Here is a 22,814-nt window from a genome sequence, read left to right as displayed (position 1 = left end):
CCAATGAACACCAGCCACCCACCTGAAAAATAAAAAAGCTCCACCACCTTCCACTGCTAAATAATATAAGGGGCACCCCTTTGTTATGCCATTGACCCAGCATGCCACGGTCGGGGATGTCACAGAGGGCAGGGTCACCCGGTGACATCAGCGGACGGCCCCACCCCTTCGTTTATTAGTGGCGGTAGGTGGCAGACCTGTAATTCCGCAGGAACCTTCATCGGCAGCGGAGCTTTATTTTTTTTTTGGGGGGGGGGTGTTTATCGTGATTAACTTAACGCAAGGTTTCACCTCCAAAATACTGCACCACTTGCACATGCTATATTTTAGTAGCATTTTTTAGTGAATAAAAAAAAAAACATTTTTTAAAAACACTGTGTGGTGGTATCTACGATTGTGAGTGAAGCCCATTGTTTTTTGGGGGGAATTCTTAATCACCTTACTACCAATGTGTTGTAGAAAAACAATGGGTAGGTGTGTCTTCTTTCTGGATCACTGTTTTTAGATGGTGTTATTGTTGCACTCATTATCAGGTTCTCTGTTTTCGTGTCATGACTCTGCAAACAGCTTTGTCCTATCTGACACACCTGGCTGGGTAGAAGATTGCTGCAAACACCTATACAGGCACACATAGAAATGTTCTGAACACAGCTGTGATAAAGCACTAGAAAATGGACACCAGAATGGTAACTGCGGGTAAAATATATCGTCACAAGTTAGAACTGAGAAACAATACAGAAATTAATCAGACAGCGAAATAAAGGGTCATGGCTCTAAACTGGGTGGCAGTTATTAACATGGGATTATCTTGACTCACAATTAATCATTACACCACAAAAGTACATGAAGAAAAGAATCATATCATCAATAAACTGTTTAAGAATAAGAAGCAATAGTAGGACAGTCTTTTTCCTGCCCTAAAGCAGTACAAGTCCCAAAGTAAACCTTTTGTTTAGCCTATGGAGGGTGTCTCTAGATTTGTATCTATGAGGAACTCTGTGTGTTATCACCGCAACAGCAGTCAATAGCTAAGCGGTTCCTAACTCCCAATCTTCTGCCGGCTATGTGCTGGGGCCCATTCTTTAGGATGGTGCATTCCAATACTGTCCCTTTAGGATTCTGCACGTAGAGGTTAATGCTCTTTAATAAAGATCAGTCTCCCTCTGTTAGCAGCGCTGCAGGGAACCCAATGAGTGGTCGTTTACCAGTTCTGTGTGCTTGGCAGACTCCAGTTCAAATGCTTGGCAAACTGGAACTCTTCTGGCTCTGCCATCAGTGTAGATCTCCTCTCTTTGACTCACAAATCCTATCCAACCATTGAAGTCCCAGTCTGTGGCCTAAGGATGGGGCATTGCATAGATGTGTCCTCCTTGCAGAAAGAGAGCAAGCTTCCTTGTTCTGCCCAGAAGAAACTACCTCTGGTTCCTCCCCTGTTATCCCCACTCTTGAAAACTAAAGTCCTTTTCCCATCTGCTGTAATGGCCAAGTCCTAATAGTGATATACACTTCCCATCATCCAGCGTGGTCTGCTTTAAAAAGTCTTTCTAGTCCTTATGTCCCACCATCTCCCTCTAGTGGATGGAAACTGAACTGCACTGACATTATCAACATAGGACTCCTGTGTAAGCGTGGTGTCTTTAAAGATGCTCCTTCTGTCCAACTAAACACCCAGCTACATTATGTTTAATTCACAATATGGTGATACACATAGTAAATATATAAAACTTGGATTAACAGTTATCTGTGACAGATATTTGCATGAAAAAAATGTAGGTGAAGGCAAAGCATTTTTTAGTTTTGGATGGAGTGTGGAAGTGTTTGACCCTTTACTAAGTTTTCATTGCTGTCTGTGTCCCTGCTGGGGAGATTTGCTCTTTTTGTTGGTCAATGTTTTAGAAATGTCATGAGAGGAAAAGGTGAGAGGAAATCTTCCAATATGGACCAATGTTCTGGTGACCTTGTGGGGTTTTCTTCTCATTTCCCATTGCTTCTCCAAAACAGAAAGAAAATCTCTACACTAGGATATAAGCAAGAATAATAACACAATGTTGATTTTAACCTTTTCCAACTTTATCCAAAAGCAAAAAAATCTTACCTGTACATACAATTTAATAACACGGTGTACATACTGAGCTGACGGACCCCCCAGACTTGCATTGAAGTTTGGGTTGAAGAAGAACTTCCCCTTTCATTTCATAGACTAGAGACTTCCAACTAATGACATTTCCATAACGGTCACCAGAGATGACTTTCTGGATGTCTCTTGGAGTCAGGACAACATCCCACATGTGGACATCACTTATTTCTCCAACCAATGATGATACAGACGAAGCAAAATTCCCCCCATAATTATTATTGTTATGAGTCTGTCCCAGAAAAATGCTGGTTTCACCATCGATAGAAAACCCTTTTGCTAAGACTCTTCTAGGGTAGAGTTTTCCATTAACCCAAAGTTGGACCACTCCAGTGTCGGAGTCCCAGGTCACACAGATGTGTCTCCAGTTAATAGAATCTAAGTCTGTCTTAATATAGACTTGTTGTCCATTTAAAGCTACATAATAGAGGTTTGGAGCTTTTGAGAAGAATACAAAAGCATTTCTACTTGCTGTGGTAGAGAGAGAAAAGAGACTGTAAGTACGCAGAAGATCACTGTAGAAATTTAGACAGACGCTGACTTTCTGCAATGGCTTTGTAATTGTAGGTTTCAGAATGACATGATCTGTGCTGCCTTCGCTGGGGAAGATGAACACTTTACCCTCCAAGTCTGAAAAACAAAGAAAAACACAAAGCCCATTACTGCTGCAAATCAGTGGATATGCATTAAGTGTATCCAAAGCCTAAACTTGTTTTTTATACATCATGGATCGAGTAAGGATGATTGAACCCCATGTCAGTGTGGCTCTACCCCCTAGGAGCTTCTGAATAGGATGGCTCCTCTGTTTTCTGCCTTGACCTTCTCAAGAATCTCAGCTTCTCTAACACCAGGTTGAGTGTACAAATATACAATATCACAGGAACACTGAAAGTAAGGCCGCTTTCACACTTGGAGTCTGTCAGCGGACTCAGTTTTTCTCAGCAGGGGATCAATCTGCCGCCAGGTCCCCGCTGTTCTCTATGGGGGCATTGGATGAGAACGGACCACCTATCTGTTCTCATCCGATCCGATCCGCTGGACGGATGGAAAATAGGGTTTCCATCCGTCCAGATTTGACGGACCGGATTGGATGTCAGCGGACATGTCTCCGCTGACATCCAATGCCCCATAGAGATGCATGGGGCATCCTTTCAGGCGGATCTGAACGGTCTGCTAGTGTGAAAGGGGCCTAATACTGTACTTAGTACCCAGTGGTAGCCCGGTGGCAAAGAAAACAAGCACTAAACCTGATAATAAAAGCACATTTAATATATTTTCACCCAATCTGCTTGGTAACTAGGCAAGCATAAATGGATTAACAATGGTAATAACACAATTCAGCCTACAAAGTGATTAACAGTAAGGACTAGACATAAGATGACATTGGGCACCCGGATCAGCATAAACAGCAGCAAGGTCACTTCAAGTGCAGCAGTAGGCAGTAGTAAAGTTTTAACTATGGAGTGCTGGAAGTACTGCCAGAGCGCATTTATGCATTGATGCTAGTCCTTGACCAAATGTTTATGCACTGTACAAAACAAAAGGAGGATGGTAGCAGAGGAGGATTAAAAGGGGGGTTGGAGAATAATTATTACAGAAGGTGCAATCCTTTAAGATGTTATTCTGCTGGATATCGTTGGGGCCCTTTAAGAGCGTCTTTGCACTTAACGACAGTTCCAGTTAACCTGCATGCTGTATAGGTGCAATATAGGTACAGTATAGTCTCGACGCAGGTGCAAGATGGATGTGGTTCAAATTTGGCAAAGGTTCTGTATATTACGGTATATGGTTGGTAATAGTGCAGTCTATGTTTGGAATAAGTGCAGTATAGAGTGCAGTATGGGTGCGGTATGGATTGGATACACTGGGTGTCCTGCTATCAGTTGCTTAGTCCCTGCTATAAGTATCAGCAATAGGTGAATAGCCCTCTCATTAGTCCCTGGGAGACTACAGTGACCTCTCACTGTAGAAGTAGGAGAGCCCCTCGATCTCTCCCCTGAAAGTCCACAGTGATCAGTGGTGGGAAGCAGAGGATGAGTTTACACTCCAGTCACCCTACAGCAGTGGTGCATGTGCTGTAATGTGGGTGGTGCTGCACTACCCCCTGGTGTCATCACTCCCAGTCTCAGGCTCGGATCTCCACTGGTATGATCTCCCACTGGCAGGTGAATATCCAGACAGAGGGGCTCTCTCTCTCTAACTCCCTCTGTGACAAGAGGAAGAACCTGGATAAGCACCCTCAGAAAAGCAGGTCTACTCCTTCTCTGTTTCCCAGTGTCTCTTGGAAATTACAGTTTTAGGAGAGTATTCATCCCATTACAAGGCTGCCTCTCAAACTACAACTCCAAGGATTCTCAACACTCTGCATAGAAATCTATGCGCTTGTTTGACTTTAGCTTTCCCTCTTCTGGCCAGAGAAGAATGGTGCAGCTTAACATCAAGATCAGATGGAGAGATGAATAATGCAATGTCTCTGTAACATACCTGGTGGTGGAGCCTGACGTGTGGAGGTAGGCTTCTTTATACCCCTGGCTAAGGAACCCTGGTAAAGTGACAGGAGTGCCTGACTGGTCTTCTGTTGCAGAATGCTGAAGTGCAGTGCGTGTATTGCTGAAGAGCTGGCTGTGCATTGCTGAAGAGAAGTGCATGCATTGCTAAAGAGCAGGATGTACTGGCAGGAAGACCAGAACAGGAGATACGCACAGGTCAGCAAGTTCAGATGCAGGTAAGCAGTCCAGGTCGGCAACTGAGAGGCAGATCGTGTACAAGCAGCAGGCAGAAGAGTAGTCGGAGTCAGGCCAGGGTCAGTAACAACAGACAGATGGGCAAAAAAAACAGAAGGAACAGGCAGAGATGAAATCCGGAGACAAGCCAGGGGTCGGTACAGGCAGCGTTCAGGGCGGAGTCAGGAGCAGATCAGGTCAGTACCAGGCAAGCAACACAGGAACAGGTAGCACATATTCAAGAAACATAATAGACCAAATGCCAAAGACCCAATGCCATAGTGCAGCTTCATTAGCCTATCAGGCTTTGTGCGTGCTCATACACCCGCACATCTGTTCATGCGCACCTGCAAATTGGCCACAGACCAATCTTCTGCACACAGGAATACGTCCTTCTTGACAGTCTCCATCTCCATATTGCTATAGAATAGCATATGGCTACATCAGGATCTCTCTTCCTCTTAGACAGTCAAGAGATTTTTTTAATCTTCTGTCCTGGTCAATACTGGTCTCCGAGCCTGACCCCTAACCGTGACACACTGGTGACTCGGTTGGGTAGAGATCAGTGCTCTTTGCTCTCTCTTCTTATGATGGGTCCATAAAGTGTGGTCTAATCAAAGTTATGGTACCATAATAATTATGGCTCCAAGTGCCACTCCAACTCTTCCCTTATTCATTCTGCTACCGATTGCCTTTATCACATCACTGTCCTACCCAGACCTGGCCACAAATGTCTACAACAACTTACACATAACTCTCTTTGGACACACCTGCTCCTGTCTTTACAATATACGTAGAACCAGGCCTCACCTTCTACAACCCTTGCAAACTGACAACACCAGAAGTCTCAAGAGCTCTTCTCTTAAAGTGGAGTTCCACCCATTTTTGGAACTTTAGATCTATGTAATCCCCTTTAAAATGGCTTTTACCAATGGAAACTTTTTTTTTTTTTGCTAGTAAATACCTTAATTTCTGCTTTATTCCTCCTCTCCTCACTTCCGGGTCCGATCGGCGATGACGTCATTCGGCGATTCGCAGTGTCTGCTGGGATGTATTCTATTCCAGAAATCTCGCAGTAGCTGAGCTGTACTGAGCCGTGCCTGCCCTGCCTCCGCCCCGCCTCCTCTCATTGAGTTTTATTGTATGCAATGTATTAAGGCTGTTCTCTGCCCCGCCTCCGCCCCGCCTAAACTGCCCTACTAATGACCTACGTACTGCTAAAACCAATGACCATTACTCCATACTCATACTCTTAGACCTTTCTGCTCTCTTTGACACAGTCGACCCCCCCCCCCGCTCCTCCTCAATAAACTCCACTGCCCTGGCCTCAAAGACTCTGCCCTTTCCTGGTTCTCCTCCTTTCTATCTCAGCGCACCAAGTGTCACCAACAACACCATTTTCTCTGCTCCTTTTCCTCTTTCTGTTGGGGTGCCCCAAAGCTCCATCCTTGGGCCCCTCATACTCTCCCTCTACACCTCTTCCCTGGACCAGTTGATAACCTTCCATGGCTTCTAATACCACCTCTACACCAACAACACCCAGATCTATCTCTTCACTGCTCAAATCCCCCCCCCCTCAATCTCCTCACGTATCACAAACTTACTGAACGACGTATCAGGATGGATGTCACGCCAATTCCTCTAACTCAATCTTTCTAAAACTGAGCTTGTAATATTTCCTCCTCCCCGATCCCCTCTCATGACTTTACCATTGAGATCAAGAGCACAACCATTGATCCCTCCACATATGCCAGGGTGCTGGGTGTACTCTGACCTCTCCTTTTCCCCCACGTCCAATCACTGGCTTAATCTTGCTGCTTTAACCTCCGCAACATTTCCAGAATCTGCCCCTTCCTGACTAATGACACCACAAAACAACTTATTCATTCCTTGGTTATATTCCACCTTGATTACTGCACCTCCCTCCTCACTGGCCTGTCTTTACACAGGCTATTCACCCCTTCAGTCTATTATGAATGCTGCCAGAATAATACACATTACTAACTGATCTGTGACGGCTGCCCCTCTCTGCCAATCCCGTCACTGGCTTCCACTAGCCCAACATATAAAATTCATATAAAATACTAACCACAATATACAACGCTATCCACAGCTCTGCCACCAGCTACATACTCCAACCTGAGCTTGAGATATCACCAAAATCATCCACTGCACTCCCCCCAAGACGTACTGCTCTCTAGCCCCCTTGTCTCCTCCTTCCATGCTCACCTGTAGATCTTCTCCAGAACTACTCCAATCCTCTGGAACTCCCTACCCCTTTATGTCTGGTCAGCTCCTACCCTGTCTGCCCTTAGGCGATTCCTGAAAATGAATTTGCAGAGAAGCCTAACATACCTCCACCTAAGAACTGTATTTGAATCACCTCCATCAAATCATCCCCTGCAGCTAATACCTTTTGTACCATCCCCCCCTCCATGAAGATTTTAAGCTCCAGGAGCAGAGACCTCCTTTTTCTTCAGTATTAAACTGTATTGCACAACTCCCAACTGTCCCTGATTTGGGACAAAGTCCCCCTGTCCCTCTTTCCTCCTCATTTGCCCCTCATTTTGGTCTGATCTATATAGCTGTATATAAAATGCACTATTTATCCATCAAAAAGTGTTTCCTATTGCTAAAACTTTCATCCAATTTCTAAATTTCTGCATTTGTAAATTCCAAAAGCCAATGTAGTAGAATAGAATAGTAGTGATAAAAAAGCACTTGTGGGTTTAACTAATCTTTTGTTTTTGTACAATTCTCCTTTCAGGGGGTGTGGCTGGGGGTGTGTCCTATGCCTACATACGTTTTCTAATAGGTGTCCCTCATTTCCATTTCAGAAAGTTTGGAGGTGTGGTATTGTAATTGTACTGTCCCCCTTTATAGTAAAGTATTGTACAAACTGTTGGTGCTATATAAATCCTGTATAATAATAATAATAATAATAATAATAATAATAATTTGAGGTCAGCCAATAAAAACTTTTAATTGAGAGCTCAGTAGGAGACTTGAGGCCTTTAAAATGAATGAAAAGCAGGGGGGAACGGTTGTCTGGGTCAAACTCATATCAACAAATTACCTTCTATGGAAGAGCCAGAGCCAAGTCCTCATCAAAGTTGTCCATTCTGGGACACTTTGGTTGTTAGGGGGCTGCAGCCATACACAACTGGGTACTGAGGGCTAAGCTATTGATTGTTGATTAAAATGCTGAAAAGGTGTACTGCTGTCTCCACCTCCCTTCAGGTTATGAAGAGCCTCACCACATCTTCTTATCGGTCTAGAACAGTGGTCTCCAAACTGCGGCCCGGGGGCCAGATGTCCCCCTTTGCTTGCCATGATCAGGCCCTTGGGACACTATTCCTCTCACTGATACAAGGCACTATTCTTTCTATCCCAACATTGAGGTATAATTCCTGTCACAAATACAAACAATAGGGTGCTATTACTACATATTACCCCATCAATTGGGGCACTAGTTCTCTTAATGACACCAATGATGGGAACAAATCCTCTCACTGACACCAATGATGGGACACTTTTCCTCCCACTGACACCAATGATGTCACTGCTGGCACTATTCCACTCAATGACACCAATGATGGGACACCATTTCTCCCACTGACACCAACTGCAGGACCCTATTCTTCCCATTGACACCAATGATGAGACACTATTCCTCCCACTGACACCAATGATAGGGCACTATTCCTCCCACTGACACCAATGATGAGACACTATTCCTCCCACTGACACCAATGATAGGGCACTATTCCTCCCACTGATACCAACTGCAGAGCCCTATTCTTCCCATTGACACTAATGATGAGACACTATTCCTCCCACTGACACCAATTACGGAGCACTATTCCCCCCACTGACACCAATGATGGGACACTTTTCCTCCCACTGACACCAATGATGTCACTACTGGCACTATTCCACTCAATGACACCAATGATGGGACACCATTTCTCCCACTGACACCAACTGCAGAGCCCTATTCTTCCCATTGACACAAATGATGGGGCACTATTACTTCCCCTTATACCAACAATGGGTCAAAATTATTTCCACTAATACCAATGATGGGGCATTCTTTATTAAAATTGACACTGGGCACTTTCTACTCCCACTGGCCACAGTCCAGCCCCATCAGGTCTGAAGGACAGTAAACTGGTCCTTTGTTCAGAAAGTTTAGAGACCCCTGGTCTAGAGATGGCACAAGCTGTTTAATTTTCATATCAATTTGTGCCACAAAATCCTTCAGGACTGAGACTGCCCTCCTAAAAATTCCTACCAGTAGTAGTTTCACACAGGCCATTGCAACTTCCAAATCTAATCATTTTGCTAAGGTTGCATCACCTACCTTCCTTTTTGCAGAGACCCCTGCTTCACCAACACTATTTGTGTGTAGGTCAAATCACCTACCTTCCTTTTCCATTGACCCCTGGATCACCAATACTCTGCTCGTATTACTTACTTTTCTCTTCCAGAGACCCCAGGATCACCATCAGTAAAACCTTCCTCTACCAGAGACTCGGGATCACCAACAGTAAATTTGCTCAGGTCATATCACCTACCTTCCTGTGCCAGAGATGCCGGTATCACCACCAGAAACAGCAGCGCACACAGCTCCATCTCCCTGAATAACAAACACCAATTATTAGATGGAATGGTGTGAATCCTCTCTCAACACTATTTATATAATAGGAGAACAGAGAGCTACCCAGCCTTGGGTTTGAATACAGCCAATCACAAATCAGGAATTTTTAGTCAAAGCTTGATATTTAGACATAGCCAGCAAACAACATGATTTCCATGGTCCACTGTCAGATACCACTCTGCCCACTTTACCCAGCCACAACCATCTTCCCTTTTAACCCATACCATGCTCAGCCACTCTTAATCTTCCTCGCAGGCCATGATCAGATCATACTCTGCCTCCTCTCTCCTCTGTTCAAGATCAGATCTCACTCCACCTCCTTTCTCCCGGACTGCAATTATCTTCCACTTGGTCCCAATCCTTGCTAGCCTTTTTTTGTATATTCTCCTCATAGTCCATGGTCAGATACCACTCCACCTCCTCCACCGAGCCACAACCATTCCCTCTTCACCCAACCAGGTTCAGCCTCTCTCTAGCTCTTCTCCCCATAGTCCGTGGTCAGATCATACAATGTCTTCTCTCTCCTCTATCCAAGATCAGTCCTTACTCCACCTCTTTCACTTCAGCTGCAATTATCTTCCACTCAGTTCCCATCCATGTTAGCCTTCCTTTGTCTATTCTCCTCATTGTCCATGGTCAGATACCACTCCAGTTCATCCACTCAGCCACAACTATCCTCTCTTACCATATGCAAAAAAAGGGGGTTGTAATTCTCGCGCTGTCTGATAATTATGCTCACCTAAAACCTTTAATGCTGCAGGTACTATTATTGGTAACCTACACAATCCAGATCAATATATCAGGGGGGAGTACTGCGCTTTAAAGGTGCATCTGTGCTACAACTATTACTGTGTTAATCCAATATATAAATAAATGATTCAAATAATATATCTAAAGTGATTTAGTGCTTCAGTGATTAGTATAATATGTGTTTCACCATAAATCAATATCATTGATTAATAAATGTATACAAACCTTATGGATTCAATATTCAATATATACATACAATAAATATCATTAGTATAAATAAAATAAAGTGTTCTGTGCTTATATACTATTAGTATTAAAAATCAATAAATAATCAATATTTATAAACATAGGTGGTTCAAATATTCTAAATAAATAAAGTGCATAAGTGTCCCAAATAGTGTTAAACGGTGATCAAAAATCTTCCTTCTAAAATTCATGCAGGTGCTCTTCAGTGCGGTGACCATTAGGTGTCCTAAGCGCTCACCTCCATTCCTTCCACAATACACCTTATGTTGTATCTCTAAGATATGCTCTTTACTCCTTTCTGACACTTGGGTGCTGTGAGGCTGCTGGATGCCGATTTTCTCCTTATATTGAGGATCGGTTTAACAGGGATATGGGAAGGACCTTTGGATCTCCAAAATAAATGGGCCAATATAGTGAAATATTGCCATTTATACATAAAAAGTACAGTAAAACTGCAGGAAAGGGCACTGGAGGGCAAACTAATGTGATTTTTTTTTATTTTGAATGGTATCAGTGTGTTTGGTGTGTTTTTACATTTGAATTTGCCGCCGGTTCCACCCCCCTGCGAACGTCACGTCGCAGGAGACGGAAGCCGGGGCACGGAGAGGATCGGGAGGAAGAACCGCCGCCAGACACCGCCGAGACACATCGCTGGATCCCAGTGACAAGGTAAGAAACCTCTCTTACAGGATCCAGCAATGCTTCTGGCAGTACCCCGAGTGAGGCTCGGGGTTACCGCTTTTGGCTCTGAAATTTAACCCCGAGCCACACTCGGGAATACCGCTAAGAAGGTTAAAAAAGAATAATGAAATGTATTTAATAAGGGAGTTTGAATACCTCACTTCCGGCTTTAAATATAATGATATGTGGAGGATATTCATATTATTTTAAATGATAAAATAAAGGTGTTTTTAGATGGGTAAAATATTGCTATGGAGCACAGCTGATTATAAAGAAACATATATGTATATGTCCATTAAAAAAGATCAACATAGAATGAATTGGACAATTTAGCAGAAACAAAACTCCAGTAAGATGGCCGAGATAGCATTTCCAGTTTAGGAACACATCATATAAACAAAGAAAATGGCGGTATATCCACATCCGGCTCTAGGGCTATTTATAAGCGTCACAACGGTAGGCAAATTATCCCTGGAAGAAGCTGCGTGAGTACGCAGCGTAACGCGTAGGATGGAGCGGCGGAAGTGACGTAGCAGCACCCTTTGACCTATACTGGCTATGCGACTGTGAAAGACGAATTACATGTGAGTGTTACTCCCGATAAACATATATTTATTATATATTTATTAGTATATAATTATAAAGGACCTAATATAGACAGTCACAGAGTTCAATTATCTAACATAGAATTGTTCTAAGGCTGTCTCTGTTTTACACTGTGCCTTCAAAAGAAAGCTGAGGGAAATATAGAGGCTGCCCTTCTGAAATGCTTAAGTCCTGGCTGTCATTCCGATCCTCTGTCTTTAATGTGCCGAGTTGCTGACCTGGAATAAGTTATGCAGAAAGGGACTACTGACTTTTCTCAGAAAAACCTTAGTCGATATACAGTACAGTCAGTCAACTGGAATTTTCGGAAGAAGAAGAAGAGGTCAACCGCGGCTTGGCCCTGTATTCTTTTAATGCTAGTCATAGTTAGTCAGGTTGAAAAAAGACACAAGTCCATCTGGCTCAACCAATAAAAAACAAAAAACAGTAAAGAAAACCCAACCATACAATCCCATATACAAAGTCCTATACCTGCAGTTGATCCAGAGGAAGGCAAAAAACCCCAGCAAAGCATGATCCAATTTGCTACAGCAGGGGTATAATTCCTTCCTGATCCCCCGAGAGGCAATCAGATATTCCCTGGATCAGCTTTACCCATAAATATTAGTACCCAGTTATATTATCTACACCTAGGAAAGAATCCAGGCTATTTTTAAAGCAATCTAGTGAGCTAACCAGAACAACCTCTGGAGGGAGTCTATTCCACATTTTCACAGCTCTTACTGTGAAGAAACCCTTCCGTTTTTGGAGACAAAATCTCTTCTTCTAGACCTAAAGGGTGCCCCCTTGTCCTCTGTGATGTCCTTAAATTGAATAATTTAACACCAAGTTCATTATATGGACCCCTTATGTATTTATACATGTTGATCATACTCCCCCCCCCCCCTTAAACTCCTAAACTCCTCTTTTCAAGAGAGAATAAATTCAGTTCCTCTAATCTTTCCTCACAGCTGAGCTCCTCCATGCCTCTTATCAGTTTGGTTGCCCTTCTCTGCACTTTCTCTAGCTCCCAATATCCTTTTTAAGAACTGGTGCCCAAAACGGAACTACATATTCCAGATGAGGTCTTACTAATGATTTATACAGATGATGTCTCGCTCTCTGGAGTCCATGCCTCTCCTAATACAAGAAAGGACTTTGCTTGCTTTGGAAACCGCAGCTTAGCATTGCATGCTATTATTAAGCTTATGATCTACCAGAACCCCCAGATCCTTCTCCTCTATGGATTCCCCCAGATCCTTCTCCGCTATGGATTCCCCCAGATCCTTCTCCTCTATGGATTCCCCCAGTTCTACTCCACCTAGTATGTATGATGCATGAATATTCTTAGCCCCCAAGTGCAGAACTTTACATTTATCAACATTAAACCTCATTTGCCACATAGTTGCCCAATGAAACAGTGAATTGAGGTCAGCTTGTAAGTTGGAGACATCCTGTAATGAAGTTTTGGCACTGCAAAGCTCGGTGTCATCTGCAAAGACTGAAATGGTACTTTTAATCCCAGACCCGATATCATTTATAAAAGATATTAAAAAGTAAGGGTCCCAACACTGAACCTTGGGGTACACCACTGATAACTTTACACCATTCAGAGTAAGAATCATTAACCACTACTCTCTGAATTCTATCTTTTAGCCAATTTTCTATCAATTTACAAACTGATCTTTCCAAGCCTGTAGACTTTACCTTACACATTAGCCGTGTGTGGGGAGCTGTGTCAAACGCTTTTGCAAAATCCAAGTATACTACGCCCACAGCCACCCCTCTGTCCAAGTATACCACGTCCACAGCCCCCCTCTGTCCAAGTATATCACGTCCACAGCCACCTCTCTGTCCAAGTATATCACGTCCACAGCCACCTCTCTGTCCAAGTATACCACATCCACAGCCACCCCTCTGTCCAAGGTTCACTTTAGGTATCTCGCTCAGTGATCATCTCCACCAGATAATCATTATCCTTATTTCATGTTCAGCACACCTCCATGTAGAGGAATGTTCTGCAGGAGATTTGCAGAGCACCGGAACTCTATCTATCTATCTATCTATCTATCTATCTATCTATCTATCTATCTATCTATCTATCTATCTATCTATCTATCTATCTATCTATCTATCTATCTATCTATCTATCTATCTATCTATCTATCCCTACACATATAAAATGATAATAGACAAAGACTATGGAAAAATTCTCCAAATAAAGTCAAGCCTCACCTGGAAATCAGACAGCTGGAATACAGGACTACACGGGAATGATCACACACACTTTTCATTCCGGGTATTAGATGTAGCTCTCTGGCCCCCTCCCAGGATGGAAAATTCATCCAGTTCTATTATAAGATGTCACTCTCTGGCCTCTGCTAGGATGGAACATTTTTTTCAGTTCTATTATAAGATATGACACTCTGGGCCCTCCTAGAATGGAACATTTCTCCAGTTCCATTTGAAAACAAACCTGTCATGTCTCCACTTGTCTGTTTTCCTACATACAACAAAAATAAATGCTTTACTGCAATGTAGCTGCAGTGTAGCAGATTTGCAACCATTTATGGACCTTGGGGATACAGGGTACACCCTAGAAAACTTCATCCGAACCCTTTAATAAACATTAAATTACGGTCTTCTCACCTCACTAGACAACATGGTGCTCAGCATGGAAAATGCATCTCTATGCCTAGCCAAGCCCTATGCTACCTGTGTTCTGAATCTCCAGTGTCCCCAGCAGAGGTCCTTGGGTCTCCAGTGTTCCTGTGTCTCATGTGTCCTTAGCACTCCTGTGACTCCAGTGACCCCCAGTGTTTTCAGTGACCCTAGTGCTCCTGTGTCTCCAATGACCTCAGCGTCTTCATGGATCACCGAACTGCTGTGTCTTCAGTGACTCTGGTGTCTCCTGTAATCTTAGCATCTCAAGTGACCCCTGTGTGCCTATGTGTTCAGTAAATGCTGTGTTTCCAGGGACCCAGATTCTCCTGTGTCACCCCTGACCTCAGAACATCCTATGATTTCCAGTGACCCCAGAGCATCCTATAATTTCCAAGGACCCCAGATCATGCTATAACTTCCAAGGACCCCAGAGCATGCTATAACTTCCAAGGACCACAAAGCATCCTATGATTTCCAGTGACCTCAGAGAATCCTTTGACTTTCATTGACCCAGTGGTTTCTGAGACTGCCATTGACCCAGAGCATTCTAAGACTTCCAGGCATCTCAGAGCATACTTTAAATCACAGTGACCTCAGAGCATCCTATGGCTCCCAATGACCTCAGAGCATCCTATGATTTCCAGGGACCACAGAGCATCCTGTAAACCTCCAAGGACCCCAAAGTGTCCTGTGATTTCCAGCGACCTTAGAGTATCCTATGACTTCCATTGACCCAGAGCATTCTAAGACTTCCAGTTACCCCATTCATGTGGTGACTGCCCCTATTTTTGAAATGTAAAAAAACCTGTGTTTCTGTTCAATAAAGTTAGTCCTGTTTTATTCCACATTTGTTCAGTCTAATGCTTGGGGTAAAATTACTATTTTCTGGTTCCAGAGTGGAGGAAGCTGTATCTTGGGGGACTCATCCAGGCGGGGTGCCAGGCGGTCCGTTACAATCTCCCTCCCCCATAACATGAGGAGAGGGGTTCTGTAGTCCTCAGAGATAGTTGTGAATAATGTAACTGAGAGGAGAGTAGGGGTCTTAGAAGGATTGGTGAACTGAAGGGGAGGGACTTGAGAAGGATAGTTGCAATAAAGGGGAGGGTAGACTGGAATTGACAGCATTGAAGGGAAGGGGACTGAGAAAGGGTGGCTGCATTGAAGGAGAGGAGTGGTGACTAAGACGGTTGGGTTCATTGAAGGGAAGGGGACTGAGAAGGTTGGCTGCAGTAAAGGGGATAGAACTAGAAGGATGGGTGCACTGCAGGGGAGGTGACTGAGAAGAATAGAGGCACTGCAGGGAAGATGACTGAGAAGAAAGGCTGCATTGAAAGTAAGAGGACTGAAGAGGAGGGGGGCACTGCAGAAGAGGGGAGTGAGAAGAATGACTGTATCGAAGCGGAGGGGACTGAGAAGGATGGGAGCACTGCAGGGGAGAGGACTGAGAAGGATGGCTACATTAAAAGGGAGGGGACTGAAGAGGATGGGGACATTGCAGAAAAGGGGACCGAGAATGATGGGTGCATTGAAGGCAAGGGGACAGAGAAGGATGGGAGCATTTAAAGGTAGGGGCCTGAGAAGGATGGGTGTATTGAAATGGATGGGACTGAGAAGAATGGGTTCATTGAAGGGTAAGGGCTTGAGAAGGATGGGTGTATTGAAGTGGAGGGGACTGAGAAGAATGGGTGCATTGAAGGGTAAGGGCCTGAGAAGGATGGGTGTATTGAAGTGGAGGGGATTGAGAAGAATGGGTGCATTGAAGGGTAAGGGCCTGAGAAGGATGGGTGTATTGAAGTGGAGGGGACTGAGAAGAATGGGTGCATTGAAGGGTAAGGGCTAGTGTTGAGCGAACACGGACTGTATTATTCGTGTTCGTACCGAATAATTGGATTTTTTGTACCCGAACACGGACACGGACACTTTACTGTATGTTCGGGTAAAAATCCGTGTTCGGTCGTTTTATTTCCGGGTTTTGCATGCTTTGGCGCTCTTTTCATGGCGGGCTTTCAACAGCCAATCAACAATCGTTTAACTGGTGTGCCTTAAGCCATCCCAGCCATGCCTGCAAATGTCTCAGTAGCTGTGATTGGCCGTCTGAAGCATGTGACCAAGTCTTTATAAGTTCGAGGCAGCCGCAGCGGCGTCATTATGCTGCTTAGATTCAGGGACAGAGAGCACACATCAACGTGCTGGCTGCTGATTAGGGAAAGATAGGCAGGAAAAAACCATTTGTGTCCGGATAGAATTGAGGGACAGGTCGGAGTGTTTAGGCAGGGCGAGTTGTAGGCATTTTAGGGATAGAGTCTGCTGAATTATATAGGGTCAGTGTCTTCTACAAACTACAATCGATATTGCTGTGTGGGGGGTGGGGTGAATCTGCACTCAATCCTGATCTACGATCTCTTCTCAATCCTGTTAGGGATAGAGTCTGCTGAATTTTAGGGAAACTGTGTTCTACAAACTACAATCGATATTGCTGTGTGGTGTGGGATTGGAGATAGGCAGGTGTCAGTGATCCACATCCATTTTTCTGTGTGTGAGCTGCAGTGAACACAATCTTTTTGGGCTGCAGTGAACACAATCTTTTTGGGCTGCAGTGAACACAATCTTTTTGGGCTGCAGTGAACACAATCTTTTTGGGCTGCAGTGAACACAATCTTTTTGGGCTGCAGTGAACACAATCTTTTTGGGGTGCAGTGAACAAAATCTTTTTGGGGTGCAGTGAACACAATCCTTTTTGGTGTGCAGTGAACACAATCTTTGTGGGGTGCAGTGAACAAAATCCTTTGTGGGGTGCAGTGAACACAATCTTTTTGGGGTGCAGTGAACAAAATCCTTTTTGGGGTGCAGTGAACAACATCCTTTTTGGGGTGCAGTGAACACAATCTTTTTGGGGTGCAGTGAACAAAATCCTTTGTGGGGTGCAGTGAACACAATCTTTTTGGGGTGCAGTGAACACAATCTTTTTGGGGTGGAGTGAACAACATCCTTTTTGGGGTGCAGTGAACAAAATCCTTTTTGGGGTGCAGTGAACAAAATCATTTTTGGGGTGCAGTGAACACAATCTTTTTGGGGTGCAGTGAACACAATCTTTGTGGGGTGCAGTGAACACAATCTTTTTGGGGTGGAGTGAACAACATCCTTTTTGGGGTGCAGTGAACAACATCCTTTTTGGGGTGCAGTGAACACAATCTTTTTGGGGTGCAGTGAACACAATCTTTGTGGGGTACAGTGAACAGAATCTTTGTGGGGTGCAGTGAACAAAATCTTTGGGGGGTACAGTGAACACAATCTTTGTGAGGTGCAGTGAACACAATCTTTGTGGGGTGCAGTGAACACAATCATTGTGGGGTGCAGTGAACTCAATCTTTGTGGGGTACAGTGAACACAATCTCATACTGAAGGTTTGAGGGTGCTGCCTGTTCCATACTCCCCCTACTCCTCATCTAGCCTTTTAGGGGTACAAACAATAGTAATTGGGGCCCAGTGTGGTTGTGTACGTGTGATATACATACACTTTTTTGGGATCATATTTTCTATTCCGCTATTTAATCAAAAACCTTTGGGGATCAGTTAAATTGGGGGATAGTCTGTGTTGGTACGTGTGAGAGAGATCCACCTTTCCAAGTTGTTGGGGTTCATCTCATACTTCTGAAGGTTTGAGGGTGCTGCCTGTTCCATACTCCCCCCTACTCCTAGCCTTTTAGGGGTACAAACAATAGTAATTTGGGCCTAGTGTGGTTGTGTACGTGTGATATACATACACTTTTTTGGGATCATATTTTCTATTCCGCTATTTAATCAAAAACCTCTGGGGATCAGTTAAATTGGGGGATAGTCTGTGTTGGTACGTGTGAGAGAGATCCACCTTTCCAAGTTGTTGGGGTTCATCTCATACTTCTGAAGGTTTGAGGGTGCTGCCTGTTCCATACTCCCCCCTACTCCTAGCCTTTTAGGGGTACAAACAATAGTAATTGGGGCCTAGTGTGGTTGTGTACGTGTGATATACATACACTTTTTTGGGATCATATTTTCTATTCCGCTATTTAATCAAAAACCTTTGGGGATCAGTTAAATTGGGGGATAGTCTGTGTTGGTACGTGTGAGAGAGATCCACCTTTCCAAGTTGTTGGGGTTCATCTCATACTTCTGAAGGTTTGAGGGTGCTGCCTGTTCCATACCCCCCCTACTCCTCATCTAGCCTTTTAGGGGTACAAACAATAGTAATTGGGGCCCAGTGTGGTTGTGTACGTGTGATATACATACACTTTTTTGGGATCATATTTTCTATTCCGCTATTTAATCAAAAACCTCTGGGGATCAGTTAAATTGGGGGATAGTCTGTGTTGGTACGTGTGAGAGAGATCCACCTTTCCAAGTTGTTGGGGTTCATCTCATACTTCTGAAGGTTTGAGGGTGCTGCCTGTTCCATACTCCCCCCTACTCCTAGCCTTTTAGGGGTACAAACAATAGTAATTGGGGCCTAGTGTGGTTGTGTACGTGTGATATACATACACTTTTTTGGGATCATATTTTCTATTCCGCTATTTAATCAAAAACCTTTGGGGATCAGTTAAATTGGGGGATAGTCTGTGTTGGTACGTGTGAGAGAGATCCACCTTTCCAAGTTGTTGGGGTTCATCTCATACTTCTGAAGGTTTGAGGGTGCTGCCTGTTCCATACCCCCCCTACTCCTCATCTAGCCTTTTAGGGGTACAAACAATAGTAATTGGGGCCTAGTGTGGTTGTGTACGTGCGAGATACATACACTTTTTTTGATCATATTTCCTATTCCGCTATTCAATAAAAACCTTTGAGGATCAATTGAATTGCGGGATAGTCTGTGTCGGTACGTGTGAGAGAGATCCACCTTTCCAAGTTGTTGGGGTTCATCTCATACTTCTGAAGGTTTGAGGGTGCTGCCTGTTCCATACCCCCCCTACTCCTCATCTAGCCTTTTAGGGGTACAAACAATAGTAATTGGGGCCTAGTGTGGTTGTGTACGTGCGAGATACATACACTTTTTTTGATCATATTTCCTATTCCGCTATTCAATAAAAACCTTTGGGGATCAATTAAATTGCGGGATAGTCTGTGTCGGTACGTGTGAGATCCACCTTTCCAAGTTTTTGGGGTTCATCTCATACTTCTGAAGCTTTGAGGGTGCTGCCTGTTCCATACTCCTCCTCCTCCTCATCCATCCTTTTAGGTGTACAAACAATAGTAATTGGGGCCTAGTGTGCTTCTGTACGTGTGAGATACATACACATTTTTTGATCATATTTCCTATTCCGCTATTCAATAAAAACCTTTGGGGATCAATTAAATTGCGGGATAGTCTGTGTCGGTACGTGTGAGATCCACCTTTCCAAGTTTTTGGGGTTCATCTCATACTTCTGAAGCTTTGAGGGTGCTGCCTGTTCCATACTCCTCCTCCTCCTCATCCATCCTTTTAGGTGTACAAACAATAGTAATTGGGGCCTAGTGTGTTTCTGTACGTGTGAGATACATACACTTTTTTTGATCATATTTCCTATTCCGCTATTCAATAAAAACCTTTGAGGATCAATTGAATTGCGGGATAGTCTGTGTCGGTACGTGTGAGAGAGATCCACCTTTCCAAGTTGTTGGGGTTCATCTCATACTTCTGAAGGTTTGAGGGTGCTGCCTGTTCCATACCCCCCCTACTCCTCATCTAGCCTTTTAGGGGTACAAACAATAGTAATTGGGGCCTAGTGTGGTTGTGTACGTGCGAGATACATACACTTTTTTTGATCATATTTCCTATTCCGCTATTCAATAAAAACCTTTGGGGATCAATTAAATTGCGGGATAGTCTGTGTCGGTACGTGTGAGATCCACCTTTCCAAGTTTTTGGGGTTCATCTCATACTTCTGAAGCTTTGAGGGTGCTGCCTGTTCCATACTCCTCCTCCTCCTCATCCATCCTTTTAGGTGTACAAACAATAGTAATTGGGGCCTAGTGTGCTTCTGTACGTGTGAGATACATACACATTTTTTGATCATATTTCCTATTCCGCTATTCAATAAAAACCTTTGGGGATCAATTAAATTGCGGAATAGTCTGTGTCGGTACGTGTGAGATCCACCTTTCCAAGTTTTTGGGGTTCATCTCATACTTCTGAAGCTTTGAGGGTGCTGCCTGTTCCATACTCCTCCTCCTCCTCATCCATCCTTTTAGGTGTACAAACAATAGTAATTGGGGCCTAGTGTGCTTCTGTACGTGTGAGATACATACACATTTTTTGATCATATTTCCTATTCCGCTATTCAATAAAAACCTTTGGGGATCAATTAAATTGCGGGATAGTCTGTGTCGGTACGTGTGAGATCCACCTTTCCAAGTTTTTGGGGTTCATCTCATACTTCTGAAGATTTGAGGGTGCTGCCTGTTCCATACTCCTCCTCATCCATCCTTTTAGGTGTACAAACAATAGTAATTGGGGCCTAGTGTGTTTCTGTACGTGTGAGATACATACACTTTTTTTGATCATATTTCCTATTCCGCTATTCAATAAAAACCTTTGGGGATCAATTGAATTGCGGGATAGTCTGTGTCGGTACGTGTGAGAGAGATCCACCTTTCCAAGTTGTTGGGGTTCATCTCATACTTCTGAAGGTTTGAGGGTGCTGCCTGTTCCATACCCCCCCTACTCCTCATCTAGCCTTTTAGGGGTACAAACAATAGTAATTGGGGCCTAGTGTGGTTGTGTACGTGCGAGATACATACACTTTTTTTGATCATATTTCCTATTCCGCTATTCAATAAAAACCTTTGGGGATCAATTAAATTGCGGGATAGTCTGTGTTGGTACGTGTGAGATCCACCTTTCCAAGTTTTTGGGGTTCATCTCATACTTCTGAAGCTTTGAGGGTGCTGCCTGTTCCATACTCCTCCTCCTCCTCATCCATCCTTTTAGGTGTACAAACAATAGTAATTGGGGCCTAGTGTGCTTCTGTACGTGTGAGATACATACACATTTTTTGATCATATTTCCTATTCCGCTATTCAATAAAAACCTTTGGGGATCAATTAAATTGCGGGATAGTCTGTGTCGGTACGTGTGAGAGAGATCCACCTTTCCAAGTTGTTGGGGTTCATCTCATACTTCTGAAGGTTTGAGGGTGCTGCCTGTTCCATACCCCCCCTACTCCTCATCTAGCCTTTTAGGGGTACAAACAATAGTAATTGGGGCCTAGTGTGGTTGTGTACGTGCGAGATACATACACTTTTTTTGATCATATTTCCTATTCCGCTATTCAATAAAAACCTTTGAGGATCAATTGAATTGCGGGATAGTCTGTGTCGGTACGTGTGAGAGAGATCCACCTTTCCAAGTTGTTGGGGTTCATCTCATACTTCTGAAGGTTTGAGGGTGCTGCCTGTTCCATACTCCCCCTACTCCTCATCTAGCCTTTTAGGGGTACAAACAATAGTAATTGGGGCCTAGTGTGGTTGTGTACGTGTGATATACATACACTTTTTTTGGATCATATTTTCTATTCCACTATTCAATAAAAACCTTTCTAGGGCAAGATCTTAAATTACAGAAATATGAGGAGACCGTCAAATAAGGGCCGTGGCCTGGGTCGTGGTGCTGCTGGTAGAGCTCCTGTTGCAAGGAGAGGACATGGTCGATCTGTGCCAGCTACACGCACAAGTGAAACACCTTCCTCAAGTGTGAGTAGGCGACAGAACCTGCATCAGTATTTGGTAGGGCATCAAACGCCCCTAGAAGTGATGAGGCCAGAACAAGTTGAGGCGATAGTAGATTGGTTTGCTGCTGACAGTGCCTCCAGTTCCTTCACATTGTCTCCCACCCAGTCTACTGCAGAAAGGTCAGAGTTGGCACCTGCAGCCAATGTCCAACCGTCTTTCACCTCACCCCCTTGCAAATCAGGCCAGCAGTCTGAGCCCCAAGCCATACAGCAGTCTCTTATTCTTTTTGAGGACTCTGTCAGCAGGGTTTCCCAGGGCCATCCACCTAGCCCTGCCCCAGAAGTGGAAGAGATTGAGTGCAGCGATGCCCAACCACTTATTCCTCAAGATGAGTACATGCAAGGATCATCGCAGCACGTCTCCGATGATGACGAAACGCAGGTGCCAACTGCTGCGGCGTTCAGCATTGTGGAGACCGACAAGGAGGGCAGGGGTGAAGACTGGGTGGAAGATGATGTGGAGGACGATGAGGTCCTCGACCCCACATGGAATGAACGTCATGCAGGTGAACTGAGTAGTTTGGAGGAAGAGGCGGTGGTCGCACAGAGCCACCAGCACAGCAGAAGAGGGAGCAGGGTGCAGAAGCGGAGCGGCCGTGCCCTAGACACTACGCCCGCTACTGCCCAACGCA

At 44.2% G+C, this 22,814-nt stretch overlaps 2 protein-coding genes across 3 annotated transcripts in view; one reads left to right on the top strand and one right to left on the bottom strand.

The window, feature by feature from the left end:
• The window catches only part of LOC309553400 (NACHT, LRR and PYD domains-containing protein 3-like), a 1,231,344-nt gene that overhangs the window by 380,471 nt on the left and 828,059 nt on the right, over positions 1 to 22,814 (top strand). The window lies entirely within an intron of this gene.
• LOC309553409 (C-reactive protein-like) lies at positions 1,874 to 14,077 on the bottom strand. 2 transcript variants are annotated; one of them, XM_082254591.1, is made up of 4 exons: positions 14,015 to 14,077; positions 9,435 to 9,496; positions 2,106 to 2,764; positions 1,874 to 2,012 (listed from the first exon to the last, which is right to left on the bottom strand). In XM_082254591.1, the coding sequence occupies exons 1-3, from the start codon at positions 14,071 to 14,073 to the stop codon at positions 2,109 to 2,111; spliced, it is 777 nt and encodes a 258-aa protein (XP_082110717.1). In that variant the 5' UTR covers positions 14,074 to 14,077; the 3' UTR covers positions 1,874 to 2,012; positions 2,106 to 2,108. The 2 variants fall into 2 exon arrangements, with proteins under 2 accessions (XP_082110717.1, XP_082110716.1); XM_082254590.1 differs by having other exon boundaries at positions 1,874 to 2,764.

This window comes from Pelophylax lessonae (assembly GCF_965119305.1).
Source record: "Pelophylax lessonae genome assembly, chromosome: 4".
Taxonomy (NCBI): domain Eukaryota; kingdom Metazoa; phylum Chordata; class Amphibia; order Anura; family Ranidae; genus Pelophylax; species Pelophylax lessonae.
Note: the sequence above shows the minus strand (reverse complement) of the source record. Positions and strands in the feature narration are given on the sequence as shown.

Coding starts and splice junctions, on each gene's coding strand:
- LOC309553409 (XM_082254590.1), bottom strand. CDS start 14,073: ATGAAAAGTGTGTGTGATCATTCCCGTGTAGTCCTGTATTCCAGCTGT. Junction 9,497..14,014: donor TCCAGCTGTCTGATTTCCAG/GTGAGGCTTGAC, acceptor TTTGTTATTCAG/GGAGATGGAGCTGTGTGCGC. Junction 2,765..9,434: donor GGCATCTCTGGCACAGGAAG/GTAGGTGATATG, acceptor TTTGTTTTTCAG/ACTTGGAGGGTAAAGTGTTC.